Genomic DNA, 20,433 nt, shown 5'->3' with positions numbered 1-20,433 from the left:
CATATTTTATTTGTCAAGTGGAACTAGAGAGGAAGAAACAACTCACTGCTTTGAGAATCTGATGACTCTTTCCCCAGAAAATGCACGTATATACAAACACAAATTTCGTATGTAATTTCAGAGACTTTTTAGATAGTCTACATGGACTTTGTACTCTAAAATAAATGACCCAGATTCTATAGTATGTTATATCTGATTGAATTACCTGTTTGTCTGTACTACATTGCCTTGCCATTTCTAATAGAATGAGCTAAAGAAATAGAAACTTATCCTTTTATGATACACATCATTATGATAAAAATCTTCGTATTAAGATTTCTAAGACTAAAGCTACATGCTTAAGCAAAGTCACCACCAATTTTTTTCAATCATAATATTTGAAATTAAACATATAAAATGAAATAATTGATTTTTTCCTCCAGTTTTAAGTCTATTACCTTCCCCTCTTTATGTAAAAGAAACTCAACCATCAAGAAATAAAACTTAAACCATCTAGGATGCAAAGTAGAATAAAATGTAAGCAATACTATTAGTCCCTACTTGTCTAGTTGATAAGCCTACCAGATTTTTGCCTTTGAAGGCTTACTAAAGAGATGTCAGAGGGGTATAAATTATGGTTGTGTCTGCTATTGAGTCACAACATTTCAACTTTTAACATATAAGCCACAACTCTTCGTCTGTTCTTTCAGCATTTTAGAAATTTACAGCAACCAGAAGCAGAATCAGAATTTTCAAGACTGGATGGTACTTCATATATAATCTTAAGATGTACCTATCTGATTTGTTGCAGCACCAGAATTGTATTCCAGATCTCTAAGCTTCTAAGTCCAGTAATATACTTTTGTCTAGAGCTGGCAAGTTATAACATGTAGAGTTTAGAAAAAGTTCTTTCTTGGTGTAATGTAGATAGAATGGGATGAAGGCATGAAAAAATAAAATGAGAAATGGAACTCCTATGTTACAGAAGTGTACTATATTGATCTGATCATTATTGAATGTAACTCTTTAAGACTTTAAGAAGGCTTTTTTTTTCTTCTCAATGACTAATATAATTCAATTTCCTCTTTCTTTAAAAAAAAAAAAACTGAACCTCAGTGCAAGAAGTTCCTCTAGAATCATCAAATAGTACTTTCGTTCCGATAAAGCAAAAGATTCAATGTCAGCAGGAAAAGAAAGCACCTCTGCATAATTTAACTTATGGTAAAGTGCTTTTTGTTTTGTTCAATGTATAGTTAAATATTCTGGATAATTATTCTCCGGCGTAGGCAATCCATTTCAGAGAAACACTGGGCAGAAGGGTGGAGCATTCCTAACCTGAAGACTTCTTTCGTATATAAACGGTTTTATATTATTCTATTTCTCTCTTTTAATTTCATTTGATTCTTCTCTAAATTTTGTTTGGCTTTGTATTTTTTTTGCAGAGATTCCATTTCTGAACCAAGAACATGAAAATGTTTCAGCTGCAGGATTCTCAAACAAGACATTACCTAGAACTCAGTTGGATAAACAAATTCTTCACTCAAAGGAGAATACATTTGTAACCACTAAGTCTAAAAAGGACACCTTTGTTTTAGAAGGTGTTGATTCTATCATTGAAAAATCCCAAAATACTACTGTTGAGACTCTAAATACTAACTGTGTTCCTGTTAAAAATGATGATCAGTTAATGGTTTCTGATAGTAAAGTGGCAACAAAAAGGACTTCACAACAGGAAATTAAGGAAGGAAATGAGAACTCAGTGCCCAGAGAAACCGATCTTCTGGGTTCCATGAATGATACATGTAAAATCGTGCTTGCAACTCCAAGATTTCATATAACAATACCTCAGAAATCAAAAAGAAATGCTTCAAATCATTCTCTTCCAAGTACACCTCAAACTCTTTCAAATGAAGTTAAAGAAATTAAGGTAGGAAAACTGAAGGCCAATGTACATTTGTGTTTTTACCCTCATTCTTCAAGAGCTTGAGCTCCTAAGCTCTCTCATTAACAGTTTCATGTTTCATTATTATTTAGTGTAGAGGCAGGGTGGTCTAGTGAAAAGTGCAGTGGGTTGAAAGTAAGAGAATCCAAGTGTTAAGTTTTAACTTTGCTCTATTATCAGTTGTATCATCTTCAACGGTTTACTTATTCCCTTTGGGGATGAACACTGAGTTCATTTCTTATTTTTTGTTTATTTGTTGTTGTTGTTTTCCTGATTCTTGGGTACTATTAACAGCTATTAAAAGAGAAAGGTATTAGAGGTGCCTGGGTGGCTTAGTTGGTTAAGTGTCCAACTTTGGCTCAGGTCACAATTTTGCAGTTTGTGAGTTCAAGCCCCATGTTGGGCTCTGTGCTGACAGCTCAGAGGCTGGAGCCCATTTCAGAATCTGTGTCTGCCCGTCCCTGCCTCACACTCTGTCTTTCTCTCCTTCAAAAAAATAAACATTAATTTTTTTTTTTTAATTTTTTTTTTCAACGTTTATTTATTTTTGGGACAGAGAGAGACAGAGCATGAACGGGGGAGGGGCAGAGAGAGAGGGAGACACAGAATTGGAAACAGGCTCCAGGCTCTGAGCCATCAGCCCAGAGCCCGACGCGGGGCTTGAACTCACGGACCGCGAGATCGTGACCTGGCTGAAGTCGGACGCTTAACCGACTGCGCCACCCAGGCGCCCCTAATTTTTTTTTTTTTAAAGAAAAGAATTATAGCATCTGAATATTTGAGAATTTTTCCTGTTGTAAAGTAATATAGAATGATCATTAAAACACTTTAGGCCATCACACTATGTTATATTAGGATAAATTCTCTGAATGAAGTGGAATGGAAATACAAGTTCAAGGAGAAAGATTCACTGTACATTTATGGTTCTATTTCTAGATTCTGGATTCTGTTCCATTGATCTGAGTGTCTGTTTTTGTGCCAGTACCGTACTGTCATGATGATTACAGCTTTGTAACATCACTTGAAGTCCGGGATTGTGATGCCTCTTGCTTTGGTTTTCTTTTTCAAGATTTCTTTGGCTATTCGGGGTGTTTTCTGGTTCCATACAAATTTCAGGATTGTTTGTTTTAGCTCTGTGAAGAATGTTCGTATTACTTTCATAGGGATCATGTTGAATATGTAGATTGCTTTTGGTAGTATCAACATTTTAACAATGTTTGTTCTTCTTATCCAGGAGCGTGGAATATTTTTCCATTCTTTTGTGTCTTCAGTTTCTTTCATAAACTTTCTATAGTTTTTAGTATATATTTTTCACCTCTTTGGTTAAGTTTATTCCTAGGTATTTTATGGTTTTTGGTGCAATTGTAAATGGGATCGATTCCTTGATTTCTCTTTCTGTTGCTTCATTGTTGGTGTGTAGGAATGCAACCGATTTCTGTGTATTGATTTTATATCCTGCAACTTTCCTGAATTCATGGATCAATCTAGCAGGGTTTTGGTGGAATCTTTTGGGTTTTCCATATAGAGTATCATGTCATCTGTGAAGAGTGAAAAGTTTGACTTCCTCCTGGCTGATTTGGATACCTTTTATTCCTTTGTGTTGTCTGATTGCCGAGGCTAAGACTTCAAGTACTACGTTGAATAACAGTGGTGATAGTGGATATCCCTGTCATGTTCCTGACCTTAGGGGGAAAGCTCTCAGTTTTTCCCCATTGAGGATGATATTAGAGGTGGGTCTTTCATATATGGCTTTTATGATCTTGAGGTATGATCCTTCTATCCCTACTTTCTTGAGGATTTTTATCAAGAAAGGGTGCTATATTTTCTCAAATGCTTTCTCTGCATCTATTGAGAGGATCATGTGGTTCTTGTCCTTTCTTCTATTGATGTGATGTATCAAATTGATTGTTTTATGAATATTGAACCAGCCCTGCATCCCAGGTATAAACCCATTAATCGTGGTGAATAATTCTTTTAATGTATTGTTGGATCCTGTTGGCTACTATCTTGTTGAGGATTTTTGCATCCATGTTAATCAGGGAAATTGGTCTATAGTTCTCTTTTTTAGTGGGGTCTTTGTCTTGTTTTGGAATCAAGGTAATGCTGGCTTCCTAGAAAGAGTTTGGAAATTTTCCTTCCATTTCTTTTTGGAACAGCTTCAAGAGTATAGATGCCAACTCTCCTTTAAATGTTTGGTAGAATTCCCCTGGAAAGCCATCTGGCCCTGGACTCTTGTTTTCTGGGAGATTTTTTATTACTAATTTGACTTCTTTACTGGTTATGGGTCTGTTCAAATTTTCTATTTCTTCCTGTTTCAGTTTTGGGAGTTTATATGTTTCCAGGAATTTGTCCGTTTCTTCCAGATTACCCAAAATATTGGCATATAATTGCTCATAATATTCTCTTAATATTGTTTGTATTTCTGCTGTGTTGGTTATGATCTCTCTTCTTTCATTCTTGATTTTATTTATTTGGGTCCTTTCTTTTTTCTTTTGATCAGACTGGCTAGGGGTTTATCAATTTTGTTAATTCTTTCAAAGAACTAGTTCCTGGTTTCATTGATCTGTTGTACTGGATTTTTTGTTTGTTTGAATAGCATTGATTTCTGCTGTAATCTTTATTATTTCCTGTCTGCTGCTGGTTTTGGGTTTTGTTTGCTGTTCTTATACCTCCTTAAGGTGTAAGTTTAGGTTGTGTATCTGAGACCTTTCTTCTTTAGGAAGCATGGATTGCTATATACTTTCCTCTTATGACTGCCTTTGCTGCGTCCCAGAGTTTTTAGGCTGTGGTGTTATCATTTTCATTGGCTTCCATGTACTTTTTAATTTCCTCTTTAACTTCTTGGTTAGCCCTTCATTCTTTAGTAGGATGTTCTTTAGTGTCCAAGTATTTGTTATCTTTCCAAATTTTTTCTTGTGGTCGATTTTGAGTTTTGTAGTGTTGTGGTCTGAAAATAAGCACGGTATGATCTTGAAATTTTTGTATTTGTTGAGAGCTGATTTGTGACCCAGTATGTCATCTATTCTGGAGAATGTTCCATGTGAACTCGAGAAGATGTGTATTCTGCTGCTTTAGGATGAAATGTTCTGAATATGTCTGTAAAGTCCATCCAGTGAGTATGTCATTCAAAGCCATTGTTTCCTTATTGATTTTCTGTTTAGATGATCTGTCCATTGCTGTAAGTAAGGTGTTAAAGTTCCCTACTATTATGGTATTACTATCAATGAGTTTCTTTATGTTTGTAATTAATTTATTTATATATTTGGGTGCTTTCATGTTTGGAGCATAAATGTTTACAATTGTTAGACCTTCTTGGTGGATAGACCCCTTAATTGTGATATAATGCCTTTCTTCATCTCTCTGTTACAGTCTTTATTTTATTTATTTATTTTTTTTTTTTTTTAATTTTTTTTTTCAACGTTTATTTATTTTTGGGACAGAGAGAGACAGAGCATGAACGGGGAGGGGCAGAGAGAGAGGGAGACCCAGAATCGGAAACAGGCTCCAGGCTCTGAGCCATCAGCCCAGAGCCTGATGCGGGGCTCGAACTCACAGACAGCGAGATCGTGACCTGGCTGAAGTCGGACGCTTAACCGACTGCGCCACCCAGGCGCCCCTACAGTCTTTATTTTAAAATGTAGATTGTCTGATATAAGTATGGCTACTCCAGCTTTCTTTTGATGACCATTAGCATGATAGGTGGTTCTCCATCCCCTTACTTTCAATCTGAAGGTGTCTTTAGGTCTAAAGTGGGTCTTTTGTAAACAGCATATAGATGGATCTTGTTTTCTTATCCATTCTGTTACCCTGTGTCTTTTGATTGGAGCATTTAGTCCATTGACGTTTAGAGTGGGGACTAAAAGATATGAATTCATTACCGTTATATTGTCTGTAGAGTTGGGAGTTTCTGGTGATGTTCTCTGGTCTTTCTAGTTTTTGTTGCTTTTGGGCTTTTGGTTTTTTGTTTTGTTTTGTTTCATCTCTTCTCCCCTCAGAGAGTCCCCCTTAAAATTTCTTGCAGGGCTGGTTTAGTGGTCATGAACTCCTTTGTTTTTGGTCTGGGAAACTTTTAATCTCTCCTTCTATTCTGAATGACAGCCTTACTGGGTAAAGAATTCTTGGCTGCATATTTTTTCCGAATCAGCACATTGAATATATCCTGCCACTCCTTTCTGCCTGCTAAGGTTCTGTGGATAGGTCTGCTCTGAACCTGATCTGTCTTCCTTGTAGGTTAAGGACTTTGTTTTCCTTGCTGCTTTCATTATTCTTTCCTTGCCTGAGTATTTTGTGAATTTGACTATGATATGCCTTGTTGATGGTCAGTTTTTGTTGGATCTAATGGGAATTCTCTGTGCTTCCTGGATTTTGATGTCTTGTGTTTCCCCAGGTTAGGAAAATTTTCTGCTATCATGTGCTCACATAACCCTTTTACCCCTTTCTCTCTCTCTCTTCATCTTCTGGAACCCCTGTGGTTTTGACGTTATTCCTTTTTAATGAGTCACTGAGTTCTCTAATTCTTATATCATGCTATTTTGCCTTAGTCTCCCTCCTTTTTTCTGTTTCATTATTCTCTATAAGTTTGTCCTCTGTATCACTGACTTGCTCCTCTACTTCCTCCATCCTTGCCACCATAGCATCCATTTAAAAATGCAGCTCAGTTATAGCATTTTTTATTTCATCCTGACTTTGACTTGTTTTAACTCCACAGAATGGGATTCTATGCTATTTTCAACACCAGCTAGTATTCTTATTATCATGATTCTAAATTCTGGTTCAGACATCTTGCTTGTATCTGTGTTGATTTAGTCTCTGGCTGTCATTTCTTTCTGTTCTTCCTTTTGGGGTGAATTCCTTCATTTTGTCATTTTGAAGGAAAAAAAGGAATTAATAAAGTAAAAAAAAATTAATAAAAAACAGCACAAAAAAATCAAATAAATGATGCTAGATCCTAGGTGTGTTTTGGTCTGGTTGTGAAAGAAGCTTGACAGAGAAAAAAGGGAAAGAAAAGGAAAATGGAAAATGTTTTAAAATTTTAAAAAAGGAAAACAATAAACTAGAATAAAATGAAGTGATGAAAGTAAAATAGGATGTAAAAAATTTACAAAAAAGTAAAAAATATAGTAGAAAAAATTTAAGAAAAATCTTTTAAATAAAAATGGAAATTAAAAGTAAATTTTTTCTCTTTCTGTGTTAAAGAATAAGAAAAAAAGAAAAAAAAATGAATAGATGGACCAGAAATATAATGAAATACGATTGAAAATACATCCTGTTTCCCCTAGAAGTCAAACTATGAAGCACTTAATAGTCTGTAAACTAAGCAGAAGGAGAGACTTGTGTTCTTCAAGAGCGAGGTTGGCCTAGTTGGGCAGGACTTAGTGTAATGGCTCTGTTCTCTACCAGATGGCACTGCTTAGCTTACTGGGGTGGATTGTTAGGGAAGATGTAGGCATGTATGTGCATGCATGGGAGGGCTGAAAATGGCATCACCCAGCTACCCAGTCTCTAGTATCAGAACTCTGTGCTCTCCCCTACCGGTAATCAAACATCCTTCCTTTGCCTCCAGTTTCCATACGTTCCTCACTTCTACAGTGTCCGTGACCATGCCATCAGGCTGCCAGGAGGCACCTCCTCCTAAGTTTTATCATAAGTGGCGCTGTGTTTCTTAACCCCCCCTCACTTCTGAGGGACTGCAGCTTTGACCTCCCTCTCAGACCCTCTGGGGGAGGGTCTTACTGAGCAATGACTGGGTGCAGGCCTGCCCCCAGTTTCATTCGTGAGACTCTGCTGCTGCCAATGCCCAGAGACTGTGGCTAGGTGCCATCTTGCCCCAGAAAAAGTTCGTGTGATCATGCCATAATCCCAGCGTTTCAGGGATTATGGCAAATCACAACATACATTTGGTACCGGACTTCCCCCTTAACATCCTTCTTCCAACACCAGCAGATGTGGTTGTTCTCCAGGGTCCACTGGGACCTTTGCCTACAGCATCTACCGGATGTTCTCCCAGAGGGGAACTGCCACTCTTTATGTGGCCCGAGGAGCCCTTGGACCTCGCTCTCTGTTCCTGGGGATTTGCCCTTCCCACCAGACCACTGCCAGGTATTGAGCTGCAGAGCTCAGACTCTGTGCTCCCCCTGTTTATAGAGTCTTAGTGGAATTTAAACCTTCTTTCTGCTTTCTTCCTTTTTTTGTTCAGTCCCTTGTGGCTGTTTCCACTCTTCCAGTTACTCTCCAGTTGCTTTCAGGGTGGGGGGTGTTTTTCCTGTACTCTCTCCCTGTCTCTGTCTTTTCTCCACAAGCAAAAACGGCTCCCTGACCTCTGCGGCTTCTCTCTCCCCGAGATCACCTCTCCGTGCTGCTGTGTGCTTGCCGAGTTCTGTGGTTTAGGTTGTACAGTTGTTGTGTTAATCCTCAAATCAGTTTCCTACGTGTACAAGATGGTTTAGTGTTGATCTGGCTGAATTTCAGGGATGAGAGATGCAAAAAAACTTCTGTGCTGTTCTACCATCTTGGCCCCTTAGAGATTACTTTAAAATAAAATCTTTAAAAATAAATAAATAAATAAAATAAAATAAAATGAAATAAAATCTTAAAAAAATGAATCCTATCTAAATTGAAAGTGTGATATAACAATCATAGTTTTATATTTCAGTGTATTCTTAGAAGTTGCATTATTCGCAAATATTTAGACTTACAATGAAAATTTTTAGATTTTGCTTTAAAAACATGTGAGATGGGTTGAACAAAAAAGTTTGAGGACAACTGTAATGGGAGATCCCACAGCACTAATACTATCATTGCTACAGTGCTGTTTATCTTACTACAAGAAGACCAAGCCTCCTAAGACTCTTATCTCTATACAGTTCTATACATCCCCTAATTCTGACACTATCTCTCACTCATCTCCAGTTATCCAAACATTACATTGTACCCTCTTGAACTCAAGGTATGTCATTAGCAAAATCTTATATTCTCAGTTTTCTGTGAACTTTTCTTAACTTTGCTATAACCAGAATATGACTTCTTAAATGGTGGTTCTTTTTTCTCCCATATCGCACATTGTTGGACCTAGAGATGATATAATATGCCTCTTTTGTTCCTCATTACGGTTTCAGGCCATTTTCCTTCTTTGTCTTTAACAGAAACCCTCCCCTGCCCCAGCTTCTTTGATGTATGTGCTGTAAAACTTTATTGATCCCTGTTCGTCTTTTTGTGGTCATGTAAAATACAATATAGTCATGTTGCATGACTATTGAAGTGTTTAATACCTGTTACTTTTTCCTCTGTTACTACTTCTGTCATCAACTCTGGTGACACCAACATCCATATTGATAATCCATCCAGCCTCCTTGAATTCTTTTTTTTTTTTTTAATATTTTTAAAGTTTATTTATATGGATAGAGTGAACAGGAGAGGGGCAGAGAGAGGGAGAGAGAGAATTCTAAGCAGGCCCTGCCCTGTCAGCGTGGAGCCTGACACAGGGCTTGAACTCATGAACTGTGAAATCATGACCTGAGCTGAAGCCAAGAGTTGGACACCCAATTGACTGAGCCACCCAGGTGCCCCCAGCCTCCTTAAATTCTTGATCTTAAGCGACCTTTCCCTTATCCACTATTCTAGTCACATCATACCTTGTCTTTGCCAGTACCTGCACCAGATTTTCAGTTTCAAGCATCCTGCTCTCACCAACTCCTATCTTTCTAGACAATTCTACCCCTACCACTCTTCTTCCCCCACTATCAATACTCCACCTAAGGCAATCTTTAGTCCATCAGCTCTCTCTTGTCCTCATTTCCCTCTTTACCTGACACAAATTCCATGGCCTTATTGTTATAACCATTCTTTTGATTTAACTTTTAGTTCTCTATTGCTTTTCCCTCTGTCCCCTTTTAACAAAGTTGTGACCTTAGTTAAAATTATCTCTTCTTTTGCTATATACCTATACCTAAGAAGCAGCAGCTGGAACAAAATGCACAACCATACTGACTGGTCTCATTTTAAATTTGACAACAAACCTCAAGTGGACTCTCAATATTGCACATCAGTCCTGCTACACTTCACTTGTCAATCCACCGTACACTCTGACTTTCATAGAATAATATTTCATGCTCTTTCTCTCTTAAGATCTCCAAATCTCTCTCTTCCTCATTCTCAACTTATTGAGAGCCTTATATTCCCATTATTAAATCTGCCAATCTACTTACTGCTTCATCTACATATTCTGCTTTCCCTTCTGTTATATGAACAATTTGTGCTCCCGTTTCTTTTTTTTTTTTTTAATTTTTTTTAATGCTTATTTATTTTTAAGAGAGAGAGAGAGTACAAGCAGGGGAAGAACAGAGAGAGAGGGAGACACAGAATCTGAAACAGGCTCCAGGCTTTGAACTGTCAGCACAGAGCCTGATGCAGGGCTCGAACTCAGGAACCATGAGGTCATGACCTGAGCCAAATTCAGACGCTCAACTGACTGAGCCACCCAGGCGCCCCTTGTGCTCCCTTTTCAAGGCCAGTTCATTTCCTCTTACCACCTAAAAGATTTTGTCCCTCTAATTATCCTCTTGTTTCCTCTCTTTTGGATCATTCCATTAGCATAGAAACGTGTTGAAACGTGGCTTGCATTTTATTTTATTTTTTTAAGTTTATTTTAAGAGAGAGAGAGAGAGAGCACAAGCAGGGAAGGGGAAGAGAGAGAAGATAGAGAGAATCCCAAACAGGGTCCTCACTGTCAGTGCCAACCCCGGCATGGGGCTTGAACCCACAAACCATAGGATCATGACCTGAGCTGAGACCAAAGGATGCTTATTTGACTGAGCCACCCAAGTGCCCCATTTTTTTTTTTAAGTTTATTTATCTATTTTGAGAGAGAGAGCACAAGCAGGGGAGGGGCAGGGCCTGCATTTAAAAAAAAACAAAAAACAAAACTAAGCCCACCTTCCTTTTACTCCCTATCCCATTTCATCTACCATCCAATTTTTGTTTGTTTCTACTTAACTGCAAAACACCTTGAAAGAGTTATATGTATTCACAGTTTTCATTTCTTCTCATTCCCTCTTAAATATGTTCCACTTTGGACGTTTATAATCACCACTCCATTAAAGTTGTCCTTTTTAGGCTCACCAGTAATCTCCTTATCACCAAACCCAGTGGTTATTATTTCTTACTGTTCCATTGCTTACAAAGGTTTAACACAGTGAATCAAAACATCCTTCTTAAAATGTATCACTTTTTTTTTTTTAATTCAGGATATTTCACTCTTGATTTTCTATTATCTCACTGGCCATTTTTCTCATTCCCCTTTGCTGCTTCCTCTTGTCACAACCCGTAATGTTGGAATTCCCCAAAATCAGTCCTAGAAACTGACTCTCTAGTATCTATTCACACTTACAAGACTGTATATCCAGTGCTATAGCTTTAAATTCCATTTCTCTGCTGATAGTTCCCAAATACATGTCTCCAGTCCAGAACATTCTCCTGAATCCCACACTCACATATTCAGTTGTCTGTATGACTTCTTCATTGAGATCTAATAGGAATCTCAGATTTAATATGATTTGTTCCCCCCCAAAACTTCTCTGTTTTGTTTCAATATTAGTACATAGTAATACCATTTCCCCAAATACTTAGGTTAAAAATTTTTAGATTTACTTGAGACTCTTGTTTTTCTCTTATACACCACATCCAAACCTTGAGGAAATCCTGTTGATTCTGCTGTCCTGAATTTGGCCACTTCTCACTATTCAGTCACTACTTAGTGGTCCAGAGCACTTAATTTCTTGCATTATATATATACACTAATGGTCTCCCTGCTTCCTCTGTTGCCTCCCTCTCCAGAAAGAAGCCAGAATTTTTATATAGTCCAATTTCTACCTAGTAGCCCCTTAAAATAATAAATCATCTCATTACTCTGCTCCAAATCCTCTAAATTTTCTGTCTTCAAGAGAAAACCCTAAGCCTTTACCATAGTTTACAAGACTCTACATAATTCTGTCCTGGACATGCCTACCCCATGCTCTCTTGATTACTTCTTTCAGGCTACTTTGCCCTCTGTGCTATCTGCTCAGGGCCTTTGTACCTGTTCCCTTTGCCTGGAAGACTCTACTCTGAGATACCCCTATGGCTTATTCCTCACTTTATTCATTTCTCTGTTCCAAGACCTTCCATGACTAAGTAAGTATTCCTTATACTTACTATTTTTTTATTTTGAACACGAACAGGGAGAATTTTTATTTTTATTTTTTATATTAAATATAATTTATTGTGAAATTGGTTTCCATACAACATCCAGCGCTCATCCCAACAGGTGCCCTACTCAATGCCCATCACCCATTTCCCCTCTCCCCCACCTCCCATCAACCCTCAGTTTGTTCTCAGTATGTAAGAGTCTATTATGGTTTGCCTCCTTCCCTCTCTGTAACGTTTTTCCCCCCTTCACCTCCCCCATGGACTTCTGTTAAGTTTCTCAGGATCCATGTAGGAGTGAAAACATACGATACCTTTCTTTCTCTGCCTGACTTACTTCACTTACCATAATACTCTCCAGTTCCATCCCCATTGCTACAAATGGCCAGATTTCATTCTTTGTCATTGCCAAGTAGTATTCCATTGTATACATAAACCACAATTTCTTTATCCATTCATCAGTTGATGGACATTTAGGCTCTTTCCATAATTTGGCTACCGTTGAAAGTGCTGCTATAAACATTGCAGTACAAGTGCCCCTGCGCATTACCACTCCTGTATCCCTTGGGTAAATTCCTAGCAGTGCTATTGCTGGTCATAGGGTAGATCTATTTTTAATTTTTTGAGGAATTTCCACACTGTCTTCCAGAGCGGCTGCATTAGTTTGCATTCCCACCAACAGTGCAAGAAGGTTCCCATTTCCCCACCTCCTCTCCAGCATCAATAGTCTCCTGATTTGTTCATTTTAGTCACTCTGACAGGCACGAGGTGGTATCTCTGTGTGGTTTTGATTTGTATTTCCCTGATGAGGAATAACATTGAGCATCTTTGCATGTGCCTGTTGGCCGTCTGGATGTCTTTAGAAAAATGTCTATTCTTGTCTTCTGCCCATTTCTTCACTAGATTATTTGTTTTTCGGGTGTGGAGTTTGGTGAGTTCTTTATAGATTTTGGATACTAGCCCTTTATCCGATATGCCATTTGCAAATATCTTTTCCCATTCTGTCAGTTGCCTTTTAGTTTTGTTGATTGTTTCCTTTGCATTGCAGAAGCTTTTTATCTTGATGAAGTCCCAATAGTTCATGTTTGCTTTTAATTCCCTTGCCTTTGGGGATGTGTCGAGTAAGAAATTGCTGTGGCTGAGGTCAGAGAGGTTTTTTCCTGCTTTCTCCTCTAGGGTTTGATGGTTTCCTGTCTCACATTCAGGTCCTTCATCCATTTTGAGTTTATTTTTGTGAATGGTGTAAGAAAATGGTCTAGTTTTATTCTCCTGCATGTTGCTGTCCAGTTCTCCCAGCACCATTTGTTAAAGAGACTGTCTTTTTTCCATTGGATATTCTTTCCTGCTTTGTCAAAGATGAGTTGGCCATACTTTTGTGGGTCCAATTCTGGAGTCTCTTTTCTAGTCCATTGGTCTATGTGTCTGTTTTTGTGCCTATACCATGCTGTCTTGATGATTACAGCTTTGTAGTAGAGGCTAAAAGTCTGGGATTGTGATGCCTCCCACTTTGGTTTTCTTTTTCAGTATTACCTTGGCTATTCGGGGTCTTTTGTGGTTCCATACAAATTTTAGAATTGTTTGTTCTAGTTTTGAGAAGAATGCCAGTGCAGTTTTGATTGGAATTGCCTTGAATGTGTAGATTGTTTTGGGTAGTATTGACGTTTTAACAATATTTATTCTTCCAATCCATGAACATGGAATGTTTTTCCATTTCTTTGTATCTTCTTCAATTTCCTTCATAAGCTTCCTATAGTTTTCAGCATACAGATCTTTTACCTCTTTGGTTAGGTGGTTCTGGGTGCAACTGTGAATGGGATCAGTTTCTTTATTTCTCTTTCTGTTGCTTCATTATTGGTGTATAAAAATGCAACCAATTTCTGTACATTGATTTTGTGCCCTGTGACTTTGCTGAATTCATGTATCAGTTCCAGCAGACTTTTGGAGTCTGTGAGGTTTTCCATGAGAGTATCATGTCGTCTGTGAAAAGTGAAAGTTTGACTTCATCTTTGCCAATTTTGATGCCTTTGATTTCCTTTTGTTGTCTGATTGCTGATGCTATGACTTCCAATTCTATGTTAAACGACAGTGGTGAGAGTGGACATCCCTGTTGTGTTGCTGATCTCAGGCGGAAAGCTCTCAGTTTTTCCGCATTGAGGATGATATTAACTGTGGGCTTTTCATAAGTGATTTTTATGATGTTTAAGTATGTTCCTTGTATCCCAACTTTCTGGAGGGCTTTTATTAAGAAAGGATGCTGTATTTTGTCAAATGCTTTTTCGACATCTAGTGACAGGATCATATGGTTCTTATTTTTTATTAATATTATGTATCACATTGATTGATTTACAAATACTGAACCAGCCCTGCAACCCAGGAATGAATCCCACTAGATCATGGTGAATAATTCTTTTTATATGCTGTTGAATTCGATTTGCTAGTATCTTGTTGAGAATTTTTGCATCCATATTCATCAGGGATGTTGGCCTGTAGTTCTCGTTTTTTGCTGGGTCTCTCTGGTTTGGAAATCAAAGTAATGGTGGCTTCATAGAATAAGTCTGGAAGTTTTCCTTCCCTTTCTATTTTTTGGAACAGCTTGAGAAAGATAGGTATTATCTCTGCTTAAATGTCTGGTAGAATTCCCCAGGGAAGCCATCTGGTCCTGGAGTTTTATTTGTTGGGAGATTTTTATTTTTATTTTTTAATGTTTATTTATTTTTGACAGAGAGAGAGACAGAGCATGAGTGGGGGAGGGGCAGAGAGAGAGGGAGACACAAAATCTGAAGCAAGCTCCAGGCTTTGAGGTGTCAGCACAGAGCCTGACATGGGGCTCGAACTCACAGACCGTGAGATCATGACCTGAGCCAAAGTCGGACGCTCAACTGACTGAGCCCCATCCAGGTGCCCCATTTGGGAGATTTTTGATAACTGATTCAATATCTTCCCTACTTATGGGCCTGTTCAAATTTTCTATTTCTTCCCATTTGAGTTTTGGAACTGTGTGGGTGCTTAGGAATTTGTCCGTTTCTTCCAGGTTGTCCAGTTTGTTGGCATATAATTTTTCATAGTATTCCCTGAAAATTTCTCAGGGATTGATTGTAATAATTTCATTTTCATTTGTGATTTTATCTATTTGGGTCCTCTCTCTTTTCTTTTTGAGAAGCCTGGCTAGAGGTTTATCAATTTTATTTTTTCAAAAAACCAACTCTTGGTTTCATTGATCTGATCTACTGTTTTTTTGGACTCTGTATTGTTTATTTCTGCTCTGATCTTTATTATTTCTCTTTTTCTGCTGGGTTTGAGGTGTCTTTGCTGTTCTGCTTCTAGTTTCTTTAGGTGTGCTATTCGATTTTGTATTTGGGATTTTTCTTGTTTCTTGAGATAGGCCTGGATTGCAATGTATTTTCCTCTCAGGACTGCCTTCGCTGCATCCCAAAGCGTTTGGATTGTTGTATTTTCGTTTTGTTTCCATATATTTTTTAATTTCTTCTCTAATTGCCTGGTTGACCCATTCATTCTTTAGTAGGATGTTCTTTAACCTCCATGCTTTTGGAGGTTTTCCAGACTTTTCCTGTGGTTGATTTCAAACTTCATAGCATTGTGGTCTGAAAGTGTGCATGGTATGATCTCAGTTATTTTATACTTATTAAAGGCTGTTTTGTGGCCCAGTATGTGATCTATCTTAGAGAATTTCCATGTGCACTCGAGAAGAAAGTATATTCTGTTGCTTTGGAATGCAGAGTTCTAAATATATCTGTCAAGTCTATCCGGTCCAATGTATAATTCAGGGTTCTTGTTTCTTTATTGATTCTCTGTCTAGATGATCTGTCCGTTGTTGTAAGTAGAGTATTAACGTCCCCTGTAGTTACCACATTCTTATCAGTAAGATTGCTCATGTTTGTGATTAATTGTTTTATATTTTTGGGTGTTGCCGAATTCGGTGCATAGACATTTATAATTGTTAGCTTTTCCTGATGATAGACCCTGTAATTATTATATAATGCCCTTCTTCATCTCTTGTTACAGCCTTTAATTTAAAGTCGAGTTTGTTTGATGTAAATATGGCTACTCCAGCTTTCTTTTGACTTCCAGTAGCATGACAGATAGTTCTCCATCCCCTCACTTTCAATCTAAAGGTGTCCTCAGGTCTAAAATGAGTCTCTTGTAAACAGCAGAGAGATGGGTCTTGTTTTTTTTATCCATTCTGATACCCTCTGTCTTTTGGTTGGAGTATTTAGTCCATTTACATTCAGTGTTATTATTGACAGATACGGGTTTAGAGTCATTGTGATGTCTGTAGGTTTCATGCTTGTAGTGATGTCTCTGGTACTTTGTGGTCCTTGCAACATTTCACTCGCATAGTTCCCCTTAGGATCTCTTGTCGGGATGGTTTAGTGGTGATGAATTCTTTCAGTTTTTGTTTGTTTGGGAAAACCTTTATCTCTCCTATTCTGAATTACAGGCTTGCTGGATAAAGGATTCTTGGCTACATATTTTTCCTGTTCATCACATTGAAGATTTCCTGGCATTCCTTTCTGGCCTGCCAAGTTTCAGTAAATAAGTCTGCTACTACCCTTATATGTCTACCTTTGTATTTTAAGGCCTGTTTATCCCTAGCTGCTTTCAGAATTCTCTCCTTATTCTTGTATTTTGCCACTTTCACTATGATATGTCATGCAGCAGATCGATTCAAGTTTCATCTGAAGGAAGTACTCTGTGCATCTTGGATTTCACTGCCTGTTTCCTTCCCCAGATTGGGGAAGTTCTCAGCTATGAATTGTTCAAGTACATCTTCAGCCCTTTTCTTTCTCTTTTCATCTTCTGGAATTCCTATGATACAGATCTTCTTCCATTTGATTGCACCCCTTAGTTCTCTAATCCTCCCCTCGTATTCCTGGATTTTTTAATCTTTTTCTCAGCTTCCTCTTTTTCCATAATTTTATCTTCTCATTCACCTATTCTCCCCTCTGCCTCTTCAGTCCACACTGTGGCCACCTCAGTTTTATTTTGCACTTCATTTATAGCATTTTTTAATTCATCACGACTGTTTTTGAGTCCCTTGATCTCTGTAGCAGTAGATTCTCTGCTGTCCTATGTGCTTTTTTCAAGCCCAGCAATTAATTTTATGACTATTATTCTAAATTCTTGTTCATTTATATCACTTAAATTGGTTTGATTAGTTCATTAGCTGTTGCTACTTACTGGAATTTCTTTTGAGGAGAATTCTTCCGTTTCATCATTTTGGCTAGTTTTCTGTCCCTTATGTGTTTTAAAAGCTTGTTGTATGCTCTGCCCCTGCGAGCACTGCTGTATTAAAGGAGGGTCATACACTGTCCACGGCCTGGCCCTTCAGGAGGTGTTTTTTCAAAGATTGTTACTTGCTCTCTGTTGTTGTGACTTTGGTTATTTTATTACCCTACTCTTAGTGATATTTTGGACCCCCCACCAGGTGTGCTTTGATTTGTTCTTTGGATTAGCCCTGTAAAGGAGAACAGATAGACAAACAGGAGACAAAAACATGCAAACACACAAACAAATAACACAAACAAATAAACAGAAACAAAAATTTAAAGACTAAAAACAAGAAACCCCAAAATACCGACTACAAGTAATGAAGAGGGTGGAGGCGGTCCTGATGGAGGAGCACATACAAAGAGAGAAATGACAGGAAGCGGGGGTTGGGGAGGAGAAAAAATAAACATTGACGAGGCAGAGAGACTAAAAGGCTTAATTCAGAGAGAGAGAGGAAAATAAAGGAGGCACAGAAAATGAAAGATAAAGTTACCTAGACAGAGAAACTATATGGCTTGATTATTTCAGAGAGAGAGAAGGGAGTGTTAAGAAGGAGGTGTAGAACATGTATCAAGACAATGGATTGAATATGTCTGTTTAGACCAATAACCAGAGTAACCAGCCTAGGGAAAGGAAGAGATAAGGAGGAGAAATGGGGTGGGTAGAATATATCTATATATCCAGAATTGACCTAGAGTTAACCCAGGCAATGCTGCTGCACCTGTTTGGAGGAGCTGTCTGCAGGGTCTGTCCCTCTCCGGTAGATAGGCAGTTAGTTACCCAGTGTGAAGGGGCATGGTTTGGTGTAATCTGGACCCACCTCCACTGTGGGCCCCTTGAGTGATCCCTGAGGCCCTGCCTTGGCGGTGGTTGTGGTGGCGGCAGCGGGAAGATGGTGATTCCCTAGTCTCTTCTCCACAGAGCTGGACCCGGTGGACTCAGTTTGAGTCATCCTCACTGTGCCATGGCTGCAGACAGGCAGTCCTCCTCTCTCTGCCAACTCCCCTGGCCCTGTGCTTGGCTAAGACTCAAAGTCCCGTTCCGTGCACTCTGGCACTGGGGAAGCTTCTCTCAATGCAGCCCGATATGTGGTCCCGGCTGGATATGTCTGTGCCTCCGCACTTCAGGGAGGACTGCCTTCTACTGCAGACTGCACCGCAGTCCTTGCCGCCAGGGGTGGCGAACGCAGGCGGACACAGGCAGGCTTTGTCTTTTCCCACAGGACTCCAGGGAGGGGGCCACTTTCTCCTATTGTAGACTGCGCAGCCAGCCGACCTGCCTTGCTGGGGAGCCCCCCGGGTGGCAGACACAGGCAGGCTTTGTCTTTTCCCACAGCACTCCAGGGAGGGGGCCTCCTTCTCCTACTGCGGCCTGTGTTCTCAGCCCAGCCACTGAGCCCGGGGATGGCAGACGCAGGCAGGCTTTGTACTATCGCGCAGCCCCCCAGGGAGGGAATCACTTTCTCCAACTGCGGACTGCTCCCCTGACCTACCCAGGTGCGTGAACAGGCAGCCGACCCCAGTGCAAAGGAAGCCCCTCAGTTAGAGATAGGATCCCTCTCAGTCTCAGTCTGAGGTCTTTCTCCTGTCCAGATACGGTCCTGCACTTCCCTAGCCACTTTTTCTGTTTCCTTTGTTTTTCTGCAGAAGGGGGTCGCTCACCTCCGTGCCCACACAGCCCTTTTTATCTCCCCCAGTTCGCAATCACCCACCTATCTTTTCTCCAGTTTTCCTATTTTCTTCCTAGTAGATTCAGTCTCTTTTCCTCCCAGGCTCTGGGGTTCAAAGTCCTCTGGCTTCTGCACTTCTTTCTTTGAGAGACACAGGAAGTATGGATCCCCCTACTTCTCCCCTTGTACTTATTTTTGATAATTATCACTGGCAGACATTATTTGTCCATTTGTTTGGATATAACCACCACCAGTCAACTTGCTTCCACACACCCTCTCCCAACCCCTGTGCTTATACGTGCATGCACACACACATTACACATTTGCTCTAATAGGGCAGCCGTTTTATTTTGTTTCTTGCCAAAACCCACTGCCTAAAACAGTGCCTGGCACATAGTAGAGCTCAAGAAATATTTGCTGAATGACTATGAATAAACATTTTGATATTTTATGTAAGCAGGATGGTACAAGATACTAGAGCCAGAATTCCCAAATTTGTAACCCCACTGTGCCCCTCACTAGCTGCATGTGACATGGACAAGGTATTTAACTAGACTTTGTAGTTTTTCTTTATAAAATGAGGATGATATTACCTGCCTCCTAGTGTTACAAGGTTAACATGAGTCATTGAATCTAAGGTGCTTGGAGCACTGCCTAGTGGTTTTTATTTTTAATATCATCTACATCTGTCTGTTCTTTGATCTATCTTAGGTAGTTCCAGATGTGGAAGTGTTAAAAAGCAAAAGGAATTTCATTGCCTGTTCCCCAAGTTCTACCTGTAACTTTAAAAATGAACATAACTGAGGAAAAAAAATAAAAATTAAAATGAACATAATTGAGAAGTGCAATAATTAAGAGCACCTTCCATTTTAGCACATTTTTCTGGCTTAGCATGAAACTACCTCTGAAGAATTTATCTTTATAAATTTGTAATTTTTTATATGTAAAGTAAATGGCTACTCAAATTATTTTATGACTTTTGCTGAATTTCTCATCAGAAATAGTTCAGTGTTAAATTGTTAGTCAATAAAAGCAATTCCTTAATACAGACATTCACAGAAATTTTCCTCTACAATTGTATTTTGTCCTAAAATAAAGAATTTTCTGAGCTGTTTAGATGTTTGCTTTGGGATAGACTGCTGTTAAATACAGATTATTAGCAATCACCTTCATAGTTTAGAAAAAACTGAATGCAACTCAAAATCAACCTTGCAAAAACAAAATGCTGTATTTTTTAGGGGATAAGAGTGATGATGCAGTGTATACTATATAACTGATTCTTTTTTCTAAGTTAGGTCTTTTGTCTTTAATGGATACCTTAGAATTTTAGGTAATTTTTTTTTCTCCAGTGTTGGAGATATTTGACCTAATATTT

General features: G+C 38.8%; 1 protein-coding gene across 9 annotated transcripts in view; it reads left to right on the top strand.

The window, feature by feature from the left end:
* Nucleotides 1-20,433, top strand: part of MIS18BP1 (MIS18 binding protein 1) — a 60,959-nt gene that overhangs the window by 9,268 nt on the left and 31,258 nt on the right. For 6 of the 9 annotated variants that reach the window (XM_045450880.1, XM_045450872.1, XM_045450873.1 and 3 more), the window contains exons 3-4: nucleotides 1,096-1,200; nucleotides 1,422-1,906. In XM_045450880.1, the coding sequence (XP_045306836.1) occupies nucleotides 1,096-1,200; nucleotides 1,422-1,906 (590 nt within the window). The remainder of the gene's footprint in view (nucleotides 1-1,095; nucleotides 1,201-1,421; nucleotides 1,907-20,433) is intronic. The other 3 variants (XM_045450875.1, XM_045450877.1, XM_045450876.1) reach the window with 1 other exon arrangement.

Source organism: Leopardus geoffroyi, chromosome B3 (genome assembly GCF_018350155.1).
Source record: "Leopardus geoffroyi isolate Oge1 chromosome B3, O.geoffroyi_Oge1_pat1.0, whole genome shotgun sequence".
Lineage (NCBI taxonomy): Eukaryota > Metazoa > Chordata > Mammalia > Carnivora > Felidae > Leopardus > Leopardus geoffroyi.
This window is presented reverse-complemented; position numbering and strand designations above follow the sequence as displayed.